An 18,948-nucleotide genomic window follows, 5' to 3' on the forward strand; every position below is an offset into this window, starting at 1 on the left:
AAATGTTTAATAAAAAAAGGTTTATGTAACTGGGCCGTAACATATGAAGGTCTGTGCTGACTTAAAAAGCGTTTGACTCTTATGCGCCATGCCAGTGAGTCAGGCTGGAAAATAAACTGCGCTAAACCAACGTCACATCACAGCAGGAGAAGTGAGCTGTAACTCCTTGTTACTTAAATACTGAACTATTAAAGGCGACTAGGGGCCGTTTTGGGAGAAAAACTGTGTGTGTGTGTGTGTGTGTGCGTGTGTGTGTGTGTGTGCGTGTGTGTGTGTAATGACGATGTAGCTCCGCTCATTTCCTCCCCGCCCCGTGTGTGTGAGGTGGCGCTGTTCAGTTAATGCGCACACACGGCTATATTTAGCACTAAGACATCAGCACATGTACTGTGGGCTATTTTCAATCTCAAGCCCGACACACTGAATCACACACATTATACATACAGCATTATTTAAAGCTATTTCATAAAAGAACACATGAGCTAATTTCCTCTAATTTGCTTTGCTCGTTGTTGTCCCTGTTCTGAAAGGTAGGCTAATGGTGATGGTGGTGGTTTTCTAACAGGATTCACAGATCCTAGAAGAGACTGCAGCTTATGGTCAGAACTGGCTGTTCAATGAATGTGGACTTTTGTGAGAAATTTTTGAGAAATAGTAGATAGGCTACCTGAGACATGAAAGACAAGAAAGTACAGATGGGCTCTCAATATGTTCATGTTTATCTAGACAAAACTGTAAAACATTTATTAACAATCCAGTTAATAAAACCCTGAATGTAATCCAGACCTGTAACTGAGCCGATGATCTGATTCTTAGAAACTATTAAATCCAGGTGGGAGAATGTTAATTGTAAATCTTTTAGAAAGTAAAACAACAACAATAACCCAGAGTAGTTTAAGGCAGTGCTTCTTGCCCTTGTGTATATGTATGTCTTACTGATTGGTAAAAATTAATTTGCCTTTTGAGGGCAGAAATTGTGAGGTATTTATTTCTGGGCACAGGGTCAGAGTTTGGATCTATGTGCGTCATTACAGTTTAAAAGGGGAAAACATTCTTCCCCCGAGTCTCAGATATGGATGTGTGTAAGTGTGTGTCTCAGACTCCTCTAACAAAACTACTGGGTCTTTCCCTTATGCTTAATTATTATTTTTAAATTCTTCTAACACAACAAACCTGCCCATTACACACAGCCAACTTTAGAATCTACTAATAGTACATACCTTAGTAGGGCATTTATTCAGTAAAAATGAAACTTTGGTCTTCCTGTCATTATCACTTTTGACATTTAAACTTACAACTGGGTTTGCTTTTCAAAAAGTCCCAGAGATATATATGTTTCAGTCATATAGAACAGAACGGGGCATAGAAGCCTTTATTATCGCCACATATACATTACAGCACAGCGGACTTCTTTTCTTCACATACCCCAAATGAGGAGGTTGGGGTCAGAGTGCATATTTGGCTGAGTATACTCTTAGGTTTACTAGGTTTACTTTGAATAACCATTATATACACTAGACTTATAATACTGCCACATGTTTATAGCCTATAACTTAACCTATAACAATAAGCATACATGAGATTAGAGGCCATAAACATACATTAAGGATTAGGACAAAAGGTCCAGTGATAAGAACTCTACTATATTACCAACACACTGCTGTAGGTGAAATTTTTGTATTTGTTATGCCATTTGTAAAAGTCACTGAGGCCACTATGTATGAAAATGTTGAAAAGGTCAAATTTGGTTTCCAGTACAAATTAATGAAGATGTACCCCAGATTATGTGGTAACATGCATTGTGTTTATTGGTTTTGTTAAGCTCAGTAACTTCGTCCTATCACAGCTCAGCTAAATGTGAATATACTTCAATTGAAGTTTATTTGTATAGCGCTTTTTACAATTGACATTGTTTCAAAGCAGCTTTACAGAACATAAACATAGAACAAAAGGTTAATATAAAGAATAATATAAAGATTAATAGAATACAAAATTCAAGATTAATATTAAATATATTTAAATGTGTTTGTATTTATCCTCAATGAGCAAGTCTGAGGTGACTCAGGCGGCAGTGGTGAGGAAAAACTCCCTTGATTGGTAAAGGAAGAAACCTTGAGAGGAACCAGACTCAAAGGAGAACCCAATCCTCATATGTGTGACACTGGAGGTGTGATTATAAATATACATACTTGCACTGTTAACAAGTATAAGGGCCTGTGAAGGATAACCAGGTGATTCTTCTTTTTTATTTATTTTTTTGTATTTATTGTTATTACCCTGCTTGAGTGATTGCTTGAATAAGGTACAGCTATGATAATTACTTATTATAATATTATTGTGCACGATTTATTAAAGAGCCAAATAATTGGATAGTAAATAGGCTAAAACAAATCTGTGCTCTACTGTGAAAGGTTGGCTACCTACTACAAATTAATCCACAATGCACTACTAATTATAGTGGCAGTAGTGGCAGTGCAAAAATATGTCTTGGTGTACACGCGCGCGCGCGCACACACACACACGCACACACATAAACACGCACACACACGCGCGCGCGCGCACGCACACATGCACACAGAACAGTGACCTTCCCAAGATGGCGGGGTTTTTGTGACTCGTTGCCTTTTAGCACGTGGAACCAACCATCATTTTCTATGTCTCTCGCTTCAAAGTGTAATACATTATAAAGCAAAGGTATGCGTATATTTGACGTTTGTCAGTGGTTTTATAACTCGGACTAAAATGGACTGGACGATTCGGACAGCCAACCTTGAAGACTGTAAGGACATCTGGCGCATGATGTCAGTAAGTGAGAGATTTCACTGGAAATTAAAACAAGCTTTATTTATTTTTAATTGTAGTGCAGATTTATGCTGTAAAATGGACTGGATGTCTGTGTAGCACTTTATTTTTTAGTCAATCCGAGAATCCCTGGAGTTAAAAAGGATCCTGATTTAAAAAAAAAAAGGTTGAGAACAGAATCAGAGTGATCAGTGACTGCAAATACAGCTTAAAATAAAATATGTAGACAAAACAGTCAGGGTTTTAGAGTGACATGGGTTCACACAAGGGATAGGTTCTGATCATATGAATCCTTCATTTGCCTTCAAAATATGATTGTATGTTTATTGTAAAAAAAAAAAAAATAGAGAGTTATGTTAAATTGGTAGTTACTATGTTGTACTTCTTTCCTGTGATAATAAACCATGGCCCAGGGTAGAAGATAAATACATTTTAGTACTGCATTAAAACAAAAAGCAGTAATCATGACTGTGTTTTTTGGACATTCATTCTTACAATAGTGATTATTCATTGCTGTCCACGTGGAATTTCTGTCAGTTATCCATGCATGAAAAGTAAATATCACTCCAACCTACATTTGTGTACAGTTGCTATTTTTGGCTAGGCCATGCACAGGGTGTGAATGTTTGGAGGCTTTCACATTTGGAAGATAGCTGACATATACATGTATAGAAGCAATATAGCAATAACCCTCTACTGAACTATTTAGGCATTGAACATCTTATATATTAATTGTAGGCTTCCGAGTGGTTTAATTCTCATACTGCTAACTGTTGCATAGACTGAGAAAGTGGACCATACTGCTCAGTTTTTACAGTCAGACCTCAGCGCATCACAGCTTGTCGCTAACATGCCATTTTGTCACAGGGACACATGGAACAAAGTGCGTGGAGTACCGACTAAGGAGATCTGCACAGCATCTTAACAATGAACTTTGTTTGTACATATCAGAACAAGTCAATGTAACTGATTGCGGAACATTGTGTATTTATGTATAAATAGTTACTGGATAAATAGAGTACATGTGAATGTGAATACTTAACAAGACCTCCTCTTGATACTTTAATGGTCTATGAAAATTCATTTGTTACTTACATATAAAACAATTGTGAACTTTGCCTTTTATTTCAGGTATAAAACATGGAAAATTAAAGTCAGTGAATCATTATTAGATTCAGCTGTTTATTTTAATAAATGAAAAATGTAGAACATGGGAAATAAAAATTCTAATGTGCTTTTTGCCTTTATTAGTCCCATTTGGGGAATGGGGAACATTTCAAACTTCACAGGGCAGCTGATCCCCGGAACTGCAGCCAAGAAACTGTTTCACTACAGCTTGTTGAACATCATGTTTTTTTCATGCAAAAATTTTGTTTCCTGTTTGATCACCTGTTTCCCATTATACTTAATGTGTTGCCCTATTTATACCTGCCTTTTTGTGTCTTTGTGAAGTTTTTGTTCATTATTTTGTGTCATCTCCAACTTAGTGTGTTAAGTGTTTTAAGTTAACAAAAGCAGGAACTGTTGTATCCTGCACATGGGTCTGATTGGAGGTGGCTCTCTGAAATATTGACAAATACACATACCGTAATGAGCTGTTTATTTATTTTGTTTGTATCTTGTACAGGAGCTGTCAGAGTATGAGAAAGTTGCAAATCAGGTTACAATTACACAAAAAGGTAATTGAAAAGTTTATTGTTAAACTGTTATAATGTAGGAGAAACAGATATAATTGATAGCAATAGTGGTATGTAATTAATGAAATTCTGTTTATTCCTCATTGTAGACCTAGAGCAGGATGGGTTCTCTAAAAACCCATTTTTCCACGCACTAATTGCTGAGGTTCCAGAACAGAACAAGACCAAAGATGGTGAGAGTCACTCAATGAGCTATGATTAAAAGTCCTGTCATGGCTCCGTCACTGTTGGTAGTCAGATACAGTACTTAACAGTAATACATGATTTCATTCATTCATTTTCTACCGCTTATCCGAACTACTACTACTAGTGTGTGTGTGCCCTGCGATAGCCTGTGCCTATCTCAGGCATCATCGGGCATCAAGGCAGGATACACACTGGACGGAGTGCCAACCCATCACAGGGCACACACACACTCTTGTTCACTCACGCAATCACACACTACGGACAATTTTCCAGAGATGCCAATCAACCTACCATGCATGTCTTTGGACCGGGGGAGGAATCCGGAGTACCTGGAGGAAACCCCCGGAGGCACGGGGAGAACATGCAAACTCCACACACACAAGGTGGAGGCGGAAATCGAACCCCCAACCCTGCAGGTGTAAGGCGAACGTGCTAACCACTAAGCCACCGTGCCCCTACATGATTTCATCATCACTTATTCTTTATTGTTTGAATTTGTTTGTTTATTTACTCACTTGCATACGGTGGATATAAATTTCCAGGTTGTAGTGATTTGGAATAAATGAGAACCTTAAAATGATTACAAATCATGTAGCAACATCTAGCAACAAAGTGAAAAACACACTGAAACCTCTTAGGAAACAAAAGAAAAAGTCTTTTGGCATATGTGACTGTGCACAGAAAATATATATTAAACTTTATCATTTTCATTCTGAATGTTTTATAGTCCTGTAAATCTGCTTTGCAACAATGTCTGTTGGTAAAAGACACTATACAAATAGAATTAAACTTTGTTAACTTTGTTAACAGATCTGACACGATTTATATTTTACGTCACAAATGCATGCAATTTTAATAGGGGTGTGTAATCTTGATATCCCATGTGCTTGCTTGCACATTTATTTAACAGGAAGAATACAGATAAACTACATATGTTAGATGTACATACGTTTCCACAAGGGTGCTTTAGATGTTTACCGGTTCTAGTTTTCTAAACGTGTTCTGCTTTGACCCATTTATGAAACGGAAACCCTTTTCTTTAGCATTAACTTTGTACCTGTAAAGGGTCACCTAGACAGACATACAAATCAGCCCATGCAAGATTTTTTTTTTCTTTCTAGGAATTTACAATACGTGGATGCTACAATTTTCTTACCATGATATTTTTTTTGTTTTATGAGAATTGGGGGGAAAAAACCCCATTGTAATCATTTCAGAATTTGTCTGTTTCAGGCCATACAAAAATAGGATTTTCCATGTACTTCTACACTTACAGTTCATGGAAAGGTCGAGCTGTTTACATGGAGGACTTGTATGTGATGCCAGAGTTCAGAGGTAATTGTGGTGCTTTTGTTTCTGCTTTGAATATCTAACAATTTTATAGCAACTTAAAACAATAGTACAGATTATTTTATATATACACTAATTTTATTAATTAAAATTATAAATGTAAATTATATTTAAATAGTAGTAATAGGTTAAATATTTCACCTCTGTGGAAACCTATAAAGTTTCTATGTAAAGCCAAGAACAGGTAGAAAATTTAACCCACTTAACCACCCAAACAACCCCTGAGGTTCCTTTTTTGTATGTAGGGTGCCTGTAGCATATGATCATCATAGGAGAATATTTATGATGCATTGAAACACGTTTATAATGGAAGCCCTTTTTGTAATTAATTAATGAATTTTTAACTTCATGTTTGCATTTCTTTCAGGAAAAGGCATTGGCAAGGCATTGATGAGCAAAGTGGCACAGGTGAATGTAATGTTTTCTTAATTGAAGATTACTCTGTATTCATAAATTAGTTAAGTAGAAGCCTTTGCAGTGTCTTTTAACTAAAATATATTTCCATTTTGGAATGTAATAAAAAAATTAATTTTGTATTGTTGATTTTTGGGTCATTTGGGACCATCACAGATGGGACGGACTGCTGGCTGCACTCAGCTCAATTTTACAGTGTTGAACTGGAACAAAACAGCGCTGGACTTTTACCTGAATCAGGGTTCTATGGACGTGACCTCTGACCTGGGTTACCATTACATGTGCTGTCATGGGGATGCCTTTCAAAATTTGGCTGATAGCGAGTTTTAAATTTCCAGTTCATTTCAGGTTCATTCTTTCTAAAGAACTAATTTAAATTTAGTGCAGTGTGAGAGGTTATTGGTCCAGCTCTGATGGAAGCAAAATACTTCTGCTGATGTGAAACTTGATTGTGTGTGTGTGTGTGTGTGTGTGTGTGTGTGTGTGTGTGTGTGTGTGTGTGTGTGTGTGTGTGTGTGTACACATTTCTTTCTTAAAGGTGGGGTCTCTGTTGTTTGAAAGCCAATGCTGACATTAGAAATCACCAAAACAAACACGCCCCGAACCCAAATGGGTCTCACCCCTGTTTTTATAGCTCCACCCCACACATACACAGGGACAAGTATAACCCAAGTATAACCCAGACAAGTATTATGGCGGAACCTGTTGGGGCAGCTGACCGAGGGTATATTTTTATCAATAAATGAACTCAATGAGTAATACTATGATAGTACAAATTAGTTTTTGTAGTACTGTGTGTTGTACCGTGAAAGGTTCAGCTCCGTTTCACGCGGAAGGAGACGGTCAACACCTAGAACCCGAGGCAGAGCTAATGTTAGAGGCAGAGGTCGAAACGTTGCTGCCGATAACATGGAAACCGAAGACTTGGAGCGTGTGCACATGTTTCAGGCATAAAGACTTGCAGTAACACAAGTAAGAGTATTGATTTAAAGGTGCCCTGCCACACGTATTTCATTACTTTTGTGGTAATGTCTGAAGTTTACCATGGACTCTAACATATTTTTGTGGAAAAAATGCCTTGGTTACCTTGTTTCAAGCCATTCTAGTGTGGTATAGAAAGCCTGCAGGAAGACTCAGCTTGATTTGCGCCAGTTCTCATGAATATTCAAATGAGCTATGCTGCTTGGCTCTGATTGGCTAACCACTAGGATATGAGAGCATGACTATTCATTCACCCAGCGCAATAAGTAGCCTAGGCTAGAGGAAATTTGTTTACAATCACCTTGAATTGTGGCAGAATGGCTTCTTCACAAGCCCGTTTACGTTCAGCCATCCTTGCTGTATGGGAAACTCACTAAGCTACACGAATTCTGGGGGCGCGGTCTCAACTGGGAGAGCTCATGAATAGTAATGAGCTCAGTCACTCTGACGTCAAACTGACCAGCTTTTCCAACTGACCTGATTTCTACCCTTATTTCTTTTAAGTGGCTAGAACTGACCGGGGAGGTAGCAGTTCGTTTTCAAATTCACGACACAACACAAACACATATGGACCTAACACATAAAAAAATCCAAGTAAAAACGGTTTTGTGTGGAAGGGCACCTTTAATATAATGAACTTTAATTGATAGAAAGCCGTATTCTGTTTGTCCTACGTCTTCCCTTATCGTAAGCATTTCTTCGCTTTCTTTGTTTTTATCTGCCATGTCAATGTTAAAACCACTTTCTGCTAATGTCACACATGCACACTGAACACTCTCTCCGCCCATACTGACAAAACATGCCCTTTCTGCTTATTGGTTACACATTAGTTTTGTTTTTGTTTTGTTTGGCGGCCCAATGAGGTTTTCTGAAGCATTTCTCAAACAACGGAGACCCTACCTTTAATAGTAAGTGTCTGTTGTTCAGAGGATGATGATAACCAGTGTTCTATTAACCACAGGATATTGTTACATACTGTAATGTGTTTATAATTATTGAAAATGGTGCTATTTGTTATAATAGATAATCATGTGTTCACAAAAAAGGAAAAAGTCATGTCCAGTTGATACAAGCTTGGCAGTCTGCTAAAATCTCTCATGTTCAGATTTGGTCATTTTCCTGAACTAAAATATATCTTTATATTTGAATTATAAGAAGTAAAGTTATAGCATGGTTTACAATGGTAAATGAATTATAATTTGGGTCTGTCACATTTAGCTCAGGTACTCTCCATATTTAAACACCAGCCTAATCTTTTTCTCTTCACTTGACTGACTTAAGTGAAAAAACATATAATAAATGTTTAAAATGAAAGTGAAGTTCAAAAATAAAAACTACACTCTGTGGCAGTAGGCATTTATTTATCTATTTGTAACGCAAAATTACAAGAGCAATATGTGCATAAGTGCACTAAAAAAATTAACTATCCGTATTGTTAGTTTTCCTTGTTCTCATAACATAAAAATGCAACTACATTAACATAAGTTAACTAAATTATTTATACTAGAAATATAGTACTGTTGGTTTTACATAAGTGTTTGTTTGGTCAACTTAACATTGTTGAGTAAAACACAAAACTCCATAAAACTGGACCATTGCGGGTACCGTAGCACCTTGTGGGGAGGCGGAGCAACGAGACGGAAAACAATCGAAAGTGCGAAACGCCTTTAGGAGAAGAAGATCGGGATTCTGTCAGATGGATATTTTATTTTAATTCTTTACCATCCTGATAAATACTTCCAGGAAAAAGTGATGTAGGTCTCCACAGAGTTTAACTAATTTACATTATTAGTCTATTTTGTAGTCTTTAGTCTTTTTTTTATTCATTTTAGGCACATGTGCTAACTTAGCGTTTCTCAAGGAAAGCATGTAGCAGTGTAAGGACTTGTGAGAAATTACAGATAAATGTACCCAGATTCCACTCGAAGATACAAATCCAAAAGAGCTCATTTCTAAAAAGGCTTACGTATAATAAGGTAATACATTTAGTACTCTAAATGAATAAACCTGATAAAATCGTTAGTATGGGAGCGGCAGCAGGAAATCAAGGACCACCACTAACAACTTGAGCATGATTTGTCTTATGTTCTTCTCGACTCCGATGAATCCAAAGTACTTCATGTATTTTGTCAATGCTACTGTATGTTGGAATAAACTTCTTGTTCTTCATTAAGATCTTCACCCTCATCGTTTTATTTTCTTACTTTTTTTTATTTATTTCAGACTTCAGACTCCACTTTCAGAGTGAATGAGAGTGTGTGTGCCCTGCGATGGGTTGGCACTCTATCCTGCCTTGATGCCCAATGATGCCTGAGGCTCCCTGTGACCCAAGGTGGTTCGGATAAGCGGTAGAAAATGAGTGAGTGAGAGTGAGAGACTTCAAAACAACAGTGTCAACTAGATCTCAGTTGTTGAAGCACTATAGATTGTTAATCGTTTCCCGTGCACTCTTCCGATTGTTCCTGTAAATTTAAAACATGGAATGCACTACACAGCCATCTTAATCGTTACCATGCTAAAGAGAACACTGATTACCAACTAGCTTAGCCACAATCAATTGTCACGTGTGTACTTGTGGCGATATAGCATCAGAACAAGAGTATTTTAGTCACATCAATAACCACCTAAAAAAAACAATGAAACAGTTCCTTGTATGTTTGAGCACTGTTCTTTTCAGACAAATGTGTGTGGCACATTTAAGTCCCACAAGAATAGGAAGCCCAATCCTTATTCTCTTCAGGACTTCAAACCCGGTGTCTTTAGAGAAAGTGGTACTCAGAATTTCTCAGATAAATTCAATAATGATGCATTGCCAGTTTAAGAGGAGAATTTAGATGTTTCAGATAATGAGGATATTGTTACAGAAGGACAAGCTTTTTGAGGAAAATAGAGCTAAAATTTGCATCCATAAAAGAGCTCATCAGTTCACTGTCACCATCATCCAATCCTCTGCTGAAAGCCACTGCAAAAGATGGTCTTTTAACCACTGGTTTCAAGCGCATGAAATATTACAGAGAGATAATTGATCTTCGATTGATCTTAATAATTGAAATGATTCTTCAGTCTGAAAAAAAATAGATCCTTCCAAAATATACCTATCTTAAAATTATTACAACAGCTGCTTAATCAGAAATACATACTTAATAAAGTAGTTAATAGTCATACAGGGCAACAAATCTTACATGGACAGATCTTTCAAAGATGGTCAACACTTTAAAGATAATGAGTTTCTCTCAGGGACTGAGCTCAGACTCTCCTTATATCTGTACATAGATGACTTTGAGCTGTGTAAACCATTAGGAACATCACGCAAAAAGCATAAAATTTGTGAAGTTTATTGGATCTTAGGAATCCTACCACCAGGCTCCAGTTCATCACTGTCCACAAATCAATATGTGGTTGCAGACAGTCTTGGTGCACATGCTTTGGCAGGTTTTGTTGAGAATTTTTCTGGGGAATATTTTTGTAGGTTTTGCAATGCTATACGCACAGATATTCAGTCAAAGGAGGGCAGAGGTGGTGTTTTCAATAGCAGCATGATGTATATGTTGCAGATGCATGTGAGAAAGGAGAAGCATGTTGTGCTGTAAAAAATGCTTGTTCTTTATCTGAGAACCTCTCATACATTAAAGTCACTGCAGGTTTCCCCCCAGATGTGGCCCATGATCTCCAGAGGCTATAGTACCCGTTGAGTTGGTTGGTTGCTTTGAAATATTTATAGAAATATTTCACCTTTGACCAACTTAATAAGCTGATTCAGGAATTTCCATTCAAGTGGGCAGATAAGACCAATCGCCGTCATGTGCTTCCGCTCACTTTTATGAGGAAAACACCTTTGGGGGAAATGCACATGAGAATCTGTGTGTCCTGTGGCTAATATCGTTAATTGTTGGAAAACATGTATCTCAGTATGAACCTGCTTGGGAGCTCATTCTTCTCTTAAAAGACATTGTTGAGCTTGTTGTATGTCCTGTGCATACTAGCGAGTCTGTTGCATACTTGGATTGCAAAATGTCTGAGCACCACAATAGGTTCCATGTACTTTTTCCAGAAAGAAAGCTTTTGCCAAAGCATCACTTTCTGGAGCATTATCCAGCAATGATTCATCTCTTTGGTCCACCTGTTTTGCTCTGGACAATGAGATTCGAAGCCAAGCACAGTTTTTTAAACAGGTAACTAGGCATACAAACTGTTTAAAAAATATCACAAAGACTTTGGCCAGGAAACATCAGCTCATGGTTGGATAATTTATGCAGTCATCCCAGTGTGATGAATCACCTATAGAGGTTACTCGCATTTCAACTGTCCCTGCCAATGTTCTTCATTGCAAAAGACATTGCTTACACCTTTAATCAAAAAAACCGAATGCTTCTGCTATTAATTTAGCTCAGACAGTATTTTCTGATGGGGGGCACGGTGGCTTAGTGGTTAGCACGTTTGCCTCACACCTCCAGGGTTAGGGGTTCGATTCCCGCCTCCGCCTTATGTGTGTGTGGAGTTTGCATGTTCTCCCCGTGCCTCGGGGTTTCCTCCGGGTACTCCGGTTTCCTCCCCCGGTCCAAAGACATGCATGGTAGGTTGACTGGCATCTCTGGAAAATTGTCCGTAGTGTGTGATTGCGTGAGTGAATGAGAGTGTGTGTGTGCCCTGCGATGGGTTGGCACTTCGTCCAGTGTGTATCCTGCCTTGATGCCCGATGACGCCTGAGATAGGCACAGGCTCCCCGTGACCCGAGGTAGTTCGGATAAGCGGTAGAAAATGAGAGAGTGAGAGAGTATTTTCTGATGGCATAAGGTACACAAAGGGCATGATCATTGTGCAAGGAACAATTAGTGGGCTGCCTGATTTTGCAGAAATTGTGCAGATTTGTGTTTTGAAAGATGGAGTTGCTTTTATAGCAAGAATGTTATGTTCCTGGTACAATGAACACTGTCGATCCTTTGAATTGGAACCACATCCAAAGGATGTTTTGTTTATAGAGCTGGGTGAATTTGCAGATCGTTATCTTCTTTTTGATTACAAAGTTGGAGCTGTTTGTATGGTTACCTTGAAAAGGTACATACCGTACATGCTGCTTACCAGTTTTTCTTTTTTTTAGAGTGATTGATCAAACAAAGAAAATGACTGATCCAGCAAAGTTAAGAATTGTTCTAGGTGACTCAGTGAAATTGACACTGCCCTCTGGAGTACCAAATCTGTTAAAAAAAACATGAATCTGAGATTAGGAAACAATGTGGTGTCACAGGACATTTCAGGCTGCAATATCTTGATGCTGACTTTGATTTCTTGATTCTTACCTCAACTGTGGGTCTCCAAGACAAATGAACAGTTACAGTGGTAGCACAAAGTGCAGCAATGCTAAGTGCACATGATATCTGTTCTCTTTCTTCAGCAGACACTGATATTCTCTCATCAGCTCCATCTCAGACATCGTCTTGCTTGGCACTGTCTCCAACACCATCAGATGTTTCTTCTGCCTCAGCTTCTGAGCCCATGCCTTTATCCGCAAAGCTGAGGAGTGAAACCTGGTCAATTAACTTTCCAATTCCTACATTTCCCTATGAGGTAAAGCTGGAACTACAGAAAGACAATGAAGAGTTCTTGAATGCTGGTACTTCACTTAACATAGACTCAAAGTGTTTGTTTAGATCATTGTGTGTAAATGGTACCAGGATTGCACTTTGCTCTAGTGGTCTATTTATCTATCCTCACAGGTGTATTTTTTTTTGGGTGGAACACAAGTGTGTGCAAGTGTAACAAAGTGTAGACACACACACACACACCTGGATTTCTTGGAAGAAACTTGACTGTCAGGGGTCAATGTGTAAAGGTTATAAGGTAAAGGTCTGTGTGCGTTTGTCAGTGTGATTATAACGCGGACTGAAATGGACTTCTCGATCCGTGTCGCCACCATTGAGGACTGTAAAGACATCAGGCGCATGATGGCAGTAAGTAAGCAAGCAGTTGTCTTTTTCTTAATAGTTTTATGCTACAATTGGGGTTTATTTACACCAATTTGGTCAGTTCATCTTTTTCTTTTTTCCATTTGAAGCTCTCCCACTGCATCTGCTAAAATTAGATCAAGAGCAAATGAGCTTTGTGAAGGACTTCGAGGGCATTAAATTTAAACGAAATTGTTCACAGCCATCTGACTCGAAGTGAGGTCATTCCTCAGAAAACCTTTGAAATACTTACACCAAAACCCAAAAACACACGGCTGCGTAGCATTATTATTATTATTATTATTATTATTATTATTATTATTATTATTGTCATTATTATTATCTTTTCAGTAAAATAATGACTCTACAGTACATACGTCTCTTACAGTACAAAATTAAAGTAAAACTGTTCTGTATGAAAAGATTGAGATATATGGATGTATTAAATGAGGACATGAAGGTAATTGGTGCGAGAATTGGTAGAGGATGCTATGTATAGAGTTAGGTGGAAACAGATGAATAGCTGTGGCGCCCCCTAATGGGAAAAGCCAAAAATAGAATATTATTATTACTCTCACTCATTTTCTACCGCTTATCCGAACTACCTCGGGTCACGGGGAGCCTGTGCCTATTATTATTATTATTATTATTATTATTATTATTATTATTATTATTATTATTATTATTATTATTATTATTATACTTTTATTTATTTGTTTGTTGTTTTTTGTGTTTGTCTCACACAGGAGCTTGCAGAGTATGGGAAAATTACAGATCAGATTACAATTACACAAAAAGGTATATTACATGAAATTATATAAATAAATAGTAGATATAATTGAAGTTGCTATTGGTAATGTGTTTACATGTTATGCATGTCATTAATAAAATACTGTTTATTCCTCATCATTATAGACCTAGAGCATGATGGGTTCTCTAAAAACCCATTTTTCCATGTGATAATCGCTGAGGTTCCAGAAAAGTACAAGACCAAAGATGGTGAGAACGTGAGCAAAAGTGCTGACGTAAAAATGCTAGTAAAGACATAGTATGTCTTCACTTTGTTGGTTTGATTCGTTTCTTTCTTTCTTTCTTTCTTTCTTTCTTTCTTTCTTACTTATTTGATAGTAATTAAGCTAAATGGGGAAAACAATAAAGATAAAATAGATGTCTATTGGTTCCAGCATTTTGAAATAGTTTTATTTCACACTGTTTCTAAAGATAAATCCTTAAGGACTCACCTAGTTTGACACTCCGAGGAGTCCTATAACAGGGGTTATAGGAGACTGACCCATTTTTCTAAGAATGGGGCCATGCATGTCGTCTGTAACTATATATGTTGAAGCTACATGTCTACATAATAGTTTTTCTGACTATTATTTTTGGTTTCTTTTATGTCAAAGAAATAAGACATTTCAGTCTCTGAAAAAATATGTATGCAAATGTCTGTTTCAGGACATACGAAAATAGGATTTTCCATGTATTACTACATTTATAGCTGGAAAGGGAAAGCTGTGTTTATGGAGGACTTGTACGTGATGCCATAAACTATTCAACACCATCTTAAAGTGGTGGTAAAACACGATTTCACTTTTCTAACTTTAGCTAGTGTGTAATGTTCCTGTTTGAGCATAAACAACATCTTCAAAGTTACAACGTTCAAAGTTTTAAGCAAAGGGAGATATTTGCTTTTACAGAAAGCCATTTTTAAGGACTACAGCAAACAGCCGGTAGGGACTACACGACATTGCAACCCTGGAGGAATGTCGTGTAGTCCCTACCGGCTGGTTAGCGAATGTCGTGTAGTCCCTACCGGCGGTTAGCGAATCACAACACACTGGGCCAGCTAACCAATCTAAGCCCATTGCTATTTTTGAGGGTCTGGCTTCATAGAACCCAGAAACCATCAGACCGTTTTACAAGGAGCTACAGAGCAGTGTAGAATAAAGGTAAAATATATGAAAAATAATGCAATTTTTTAAAAAACGAAGCATGAACACATGTACAGTGCACCCCACAAACACAATCAAGCCTTCGAAAAAACGTGTTTTACCACCCCTTTAAAACAGCAGTTCAGAATGTCCTGATGTCTACACGTTTAGTAAAAAAGGATCCTTCCAACTCCTTAAAGATACCTCACCTCTAGGAAAACTTTTACAGGTATTTGTAGAGCCCTACAACCAGAGATTTTTCTTTCAGGTAGTAGAACTCCTTTAGAAATTCAGAACCATTAACCACCAAAACAACCCCTAATGTATCTTTTAATTCTAATTGTACATTACAGAATGTGCAGCATGTTGTCAGTTATCACAGGCAATAATTCTGTCACATTCCCCTCTACTGAGTAAACAACAGAAAATATGTTTTTTGCACAGACCTTTATCTGAAATAATATCTGATCTAGTTGTAATTTCATCTTCTTCATTGCAGGAAATGCATTGGCAAAGCTCTGATGAGTAAAGTTGCACAGGTCAGGGATGTTTTGTAAGTGTCTGTTTTATAGCCATTAGAAGTGTTTATGCAACATATAAGAAATTACATTAATACTTGTATTCAGAATTAATATGTATACTAATGTGTCAAATTTTGTTATTGTTCATTTTTGGGTCATTTAGGACTATATCAGCTGGGACGGGTCGCTGGCTGCACTCAGCTCAAGCTTACAGCGTTGAACTGGAACAAGACAGCGCTGGACTTCTACCTGAATCAGGGTTCCGTGGACTTGACCTCTGACCTGGGTTACCATTACATTTGCTGTCATGGGGATGCCTTTCAAAAGATGGCTGATAAAGGATCAGGTTAATTTCAGATTCATTACTTCTATCCCTAGCTAAACTTCAGAAGGTTTTGGTCCAACACAACATTTGGTTATTTTTTGAAAGGCCACATGAAGAAAAATACAAAAAAGATCAAAATTCATAGCCAAGGTCATATGTGTGGTGGCCTAAAAAACCCAGATGTTGATATGAAGTTGAAGTTGAAGTTGAAGTTGAAGTTGTCGGATAACTAATTCTAGTCTATATTAAAATGTTTACAAAATCGAAACATTACAAAAATAAAACTACAATCAAGACAATCGTGTAGTATGTATTTTTACCTGCAAAATTACAAAAATAAAAGAAATATATATGTACACCATGTAAAACGATCGTACTGTTATGTTGTCAGCATATAAAACTGAGATGCAAAGCAGTACCATCGGTGAGAAATTAAAATGAAAATAATGTCATGTTAGTAAAAAGTAAAAGGCATTATAAATAACCTGCTTTTAAGTCTATTTAGATCACTGTGTGTAAATGGGACCAGGTTTGCACTTTGCCCTAGTGGATTGTTTATCCTTTTCTCTCAGATGTTTCTCTGACTGTAAATATTGTTATGCAAGATATCTCTGTTGCATTTTATGGTGTGTGCCAAAGAGCACAGCTGGGAAAATTGCCTAGAGGTGCTTGAGAGATTTAGAGGAGGCTCGGTGAGAGGATGAGTTGATGTCCGTGCACAAATGAACCTTTTTAAAAGACCAAAATACACCTTCCCAAGTTATATTCATTGTGTGGCACATACCTTTGAGCCAGGATTTTGAAAGTATCTCAACTAAGAACTGCGTCTCCATACTGTCAGTGCTGCTCAGTGTACCGACTGTGGACTATGTAGAAGGGATGCAGAGGTGAAGTGCTGCCACCTTGTGGTTGATAGGAAAATAGGAAAGCTACTACTACTACTACTACTGCTACTAGTAGTAGTAGTACTACTACTACTACTACTACCATTACTACTACTACTACTACTACTACTACTACTAATAATAATAATAATAATAATAATAATAATAATAATAATAATAATGCAGACAAATTGAAGGTTGGTTTACAAACAAATAGTATAGTAATACTGTTAGAATGACCAAAATTACATTGTGGGTTGTGGATTTGTGTGCATTTAATTTGTTGTTTAACAATACCCAGATAGACATAAACGTAAAATAGACATTATGTAGGCGTTCATAGAATACACAGGCCACAACACATGAGATCAGAACTTCATTTTCTATACAGAGGTGATAAATTAAAGCAGATCACTTCACCACTTGTCACTAGCCCTAATTTGTATATCGTAAACTCACATAGGGGAAGAAGCTTCTTTTTTTTTTTGCATGATCAAACATTATAAACTTTGCTGAGCTTTGCACTTTTATTCACGACTTTTCACTCGATCAGACACTATACTGGCTATCATGACTCATGAATTGAACTTCATTTGACTCATTTGATCAATAATGTGAATGTCACAGTTTTGAGACAAAATGCTTTATTGCATTTTTGTCTGTTAAACAATGGTTCGCATGTTTATCTTCTACTTTGCAAACTGTCTGGGAGTGTGTCCAAAGGCATCATATTAAATGTAGCACACAGATGTGGTGCCAGCTGTTTTGTTGCATGTCCTTGATGTTAAATTACATTAACAAATTAAATTACATAAAAATTGCCATTTTTAAAAAATATGAAAATACAAACATTGTATCTTAACTATTAAAAAGATTTTAACAGCAACTTCTAAAAGTATGTGCAACTTGTACAGCTTGTAACAGCCTAAATGCATCTTTGGCAATCTTAGGTTGTTATTTCCACCAAAATAAAAATCACAGACAGACCTCTGAAGGTCCCTGGATTCTATTTAAGAACAGCTGTCCTAAACAATAAAAATTATATTTGTTTCATATTTATAACAGATATCTCCCAATTCCTTAGTGCTTTCCACTCACAATGTTCCTGTTACAGCCATGGAAATAGATTAGACAAAATTACTTCATACTTGTGTGGGCCACAGGGGGTGACTGCGCACTGTGCCCTACCCCAGAAACACTCCTTGGTTGTCTTCTACACCCACAATTTCCTGACTGTGACCCTACCTACAGATTCCCCTATGTGCACACTCTTTTATAGTTTGTGTTAGTACATGGAAGAGCCAACACAACAACAGCAACAAGATGTTACACCTCCGTATTTGTTTAGGTGTCTCTTAGCAACAATAAGCCACATGATTTCTTGTGAGGTTTTGATTAAGCAGCAGGTTGTGCAACAAATGATCCCTAGTCATTAGAATGTGATTGTCAGTCATTCATGGTATGATACCCAGCGTTGTAATGTACTTTAAACGGTTACACCTGCCTGTGGCCAAGTGAAGCCCAGCTAATGTACTTCAACCTGTCCAATTGCACACTTCTTCGTGTTTGCTTTGCTCTTCGTGTGACCTGTTGTAATAATAATAATAATAATAATTATTATTATTTTATTTTATTTTATTTACATTTCATAGAATGCCCAATGTCAGGGGTGATTGTGCAAACCAGCTCACACAGTCATTTAGCCATTTTAACTATAACTATAACGATTGAGTGATATCTGACAGTTTTTCCTTATATGGAAATCCAAAACACAAACTAAAATCTGAAAGAAGAGCAAAATTGTTAGGAACTAACAATTGCATAATATGACTCAAACCCATTCATGTGATTCACAATATAGCAGGAAGCCTTGTTTTTGCCATCCCATAAGGACCCACGTCATACACTCTGTGAC

The 18,948-nt window shown here is 37.2% G+C and overlaps 1 protein-coding gene and 1 long non-coding RNA gene across 2 annotated transcripts; both read left to right on the plus strand.

Annotated features, from left to right (window-relative positions):
• The first annotated feature begins 2,572 nt into the window (after positions 1–2,572).
• sat2a.1 (spermidine/spermine N1-acetyltransferase family member 2a, tandem duplicate 1) lies at positions 2,573–9,519 on the plus strand. The gene is made up of 7 exons (XM_060874577.1): positions 2,573–2,633; positions 2,719–2,805; positions 4,430–4,481; positions 4,589–4,672; positions 5,919–6,020; positions 6,403–6,443; positions 6,606–9,519. Exons 2-7 carry the CDS (start codon positions 2,743–2,745, stop codon positions 6,777–6,779), a joined length of 516 nt encoding a protein of 171 aa, XP_060730560.1. The 5' UTR covers positions 2,573–2,633; positions 2,719–2,742; the 3' UTR covers positions 6,780–9,519.
• Positions 9,520–13,250: 3,731 nt separating this feature from the next.
• On the plus strand, positions 13,251–16,448 carry LOC132847964 (uncharacterized). Its single transcript, XR_009648682.1, has 5 exons — positions 13,251–13,378; positions 14,119–14,170; positions 14,288–14,371; positions 15,803–15,856; positions 15,999–16,448. It is a non-coding gene; the product is annotated as an uncharacterized LOC132847964 (long non-coding RNA).
• The last annotated feature ends 2,500 nt before the right edge of the window (positions 16,449–18,948 follow it).

Source organism: Tachysurus vachellii, chromosome 7 (assembly GCF_030014155.1).
Source record: "Tachysurus vachellii isolate PV-2020 chromosome 7, HZAU_Pvac_v1, whole genome shotgun sequence".
NCBI classification, from domain to species: domain Eukaryota; kingdom Metazoa; phylum Chordata; class Actinopteri; order Siluriformes; family Bagridae; genus Tachysurus; species Tachysurus vachellii.

Bases quoted from the DNA above. Each gene is read 5' to 3' on its own strand.
- sat2a.1 (XM_060874577.1), top strand. From the start codon at position 2,743: ATGGACTGGACGATTCGGACAGCCAACCTTGAAGACTGTAAGGACATC. The intron at 2,806-4,429 runs GTAAGTGAGAGA...TATCTTGTACAG, and splicing joins ACATCTGGCGCATGATGTCA to GAGCTGTCAGAGTATGAGAA. The intron at 6,444-6,605 runs GTGAATGTAATG...GGACCATCACAG, and splicing joins TGATGAGCAAAGTGGCACAG to ATGGGACGGACTGCTGGCTG.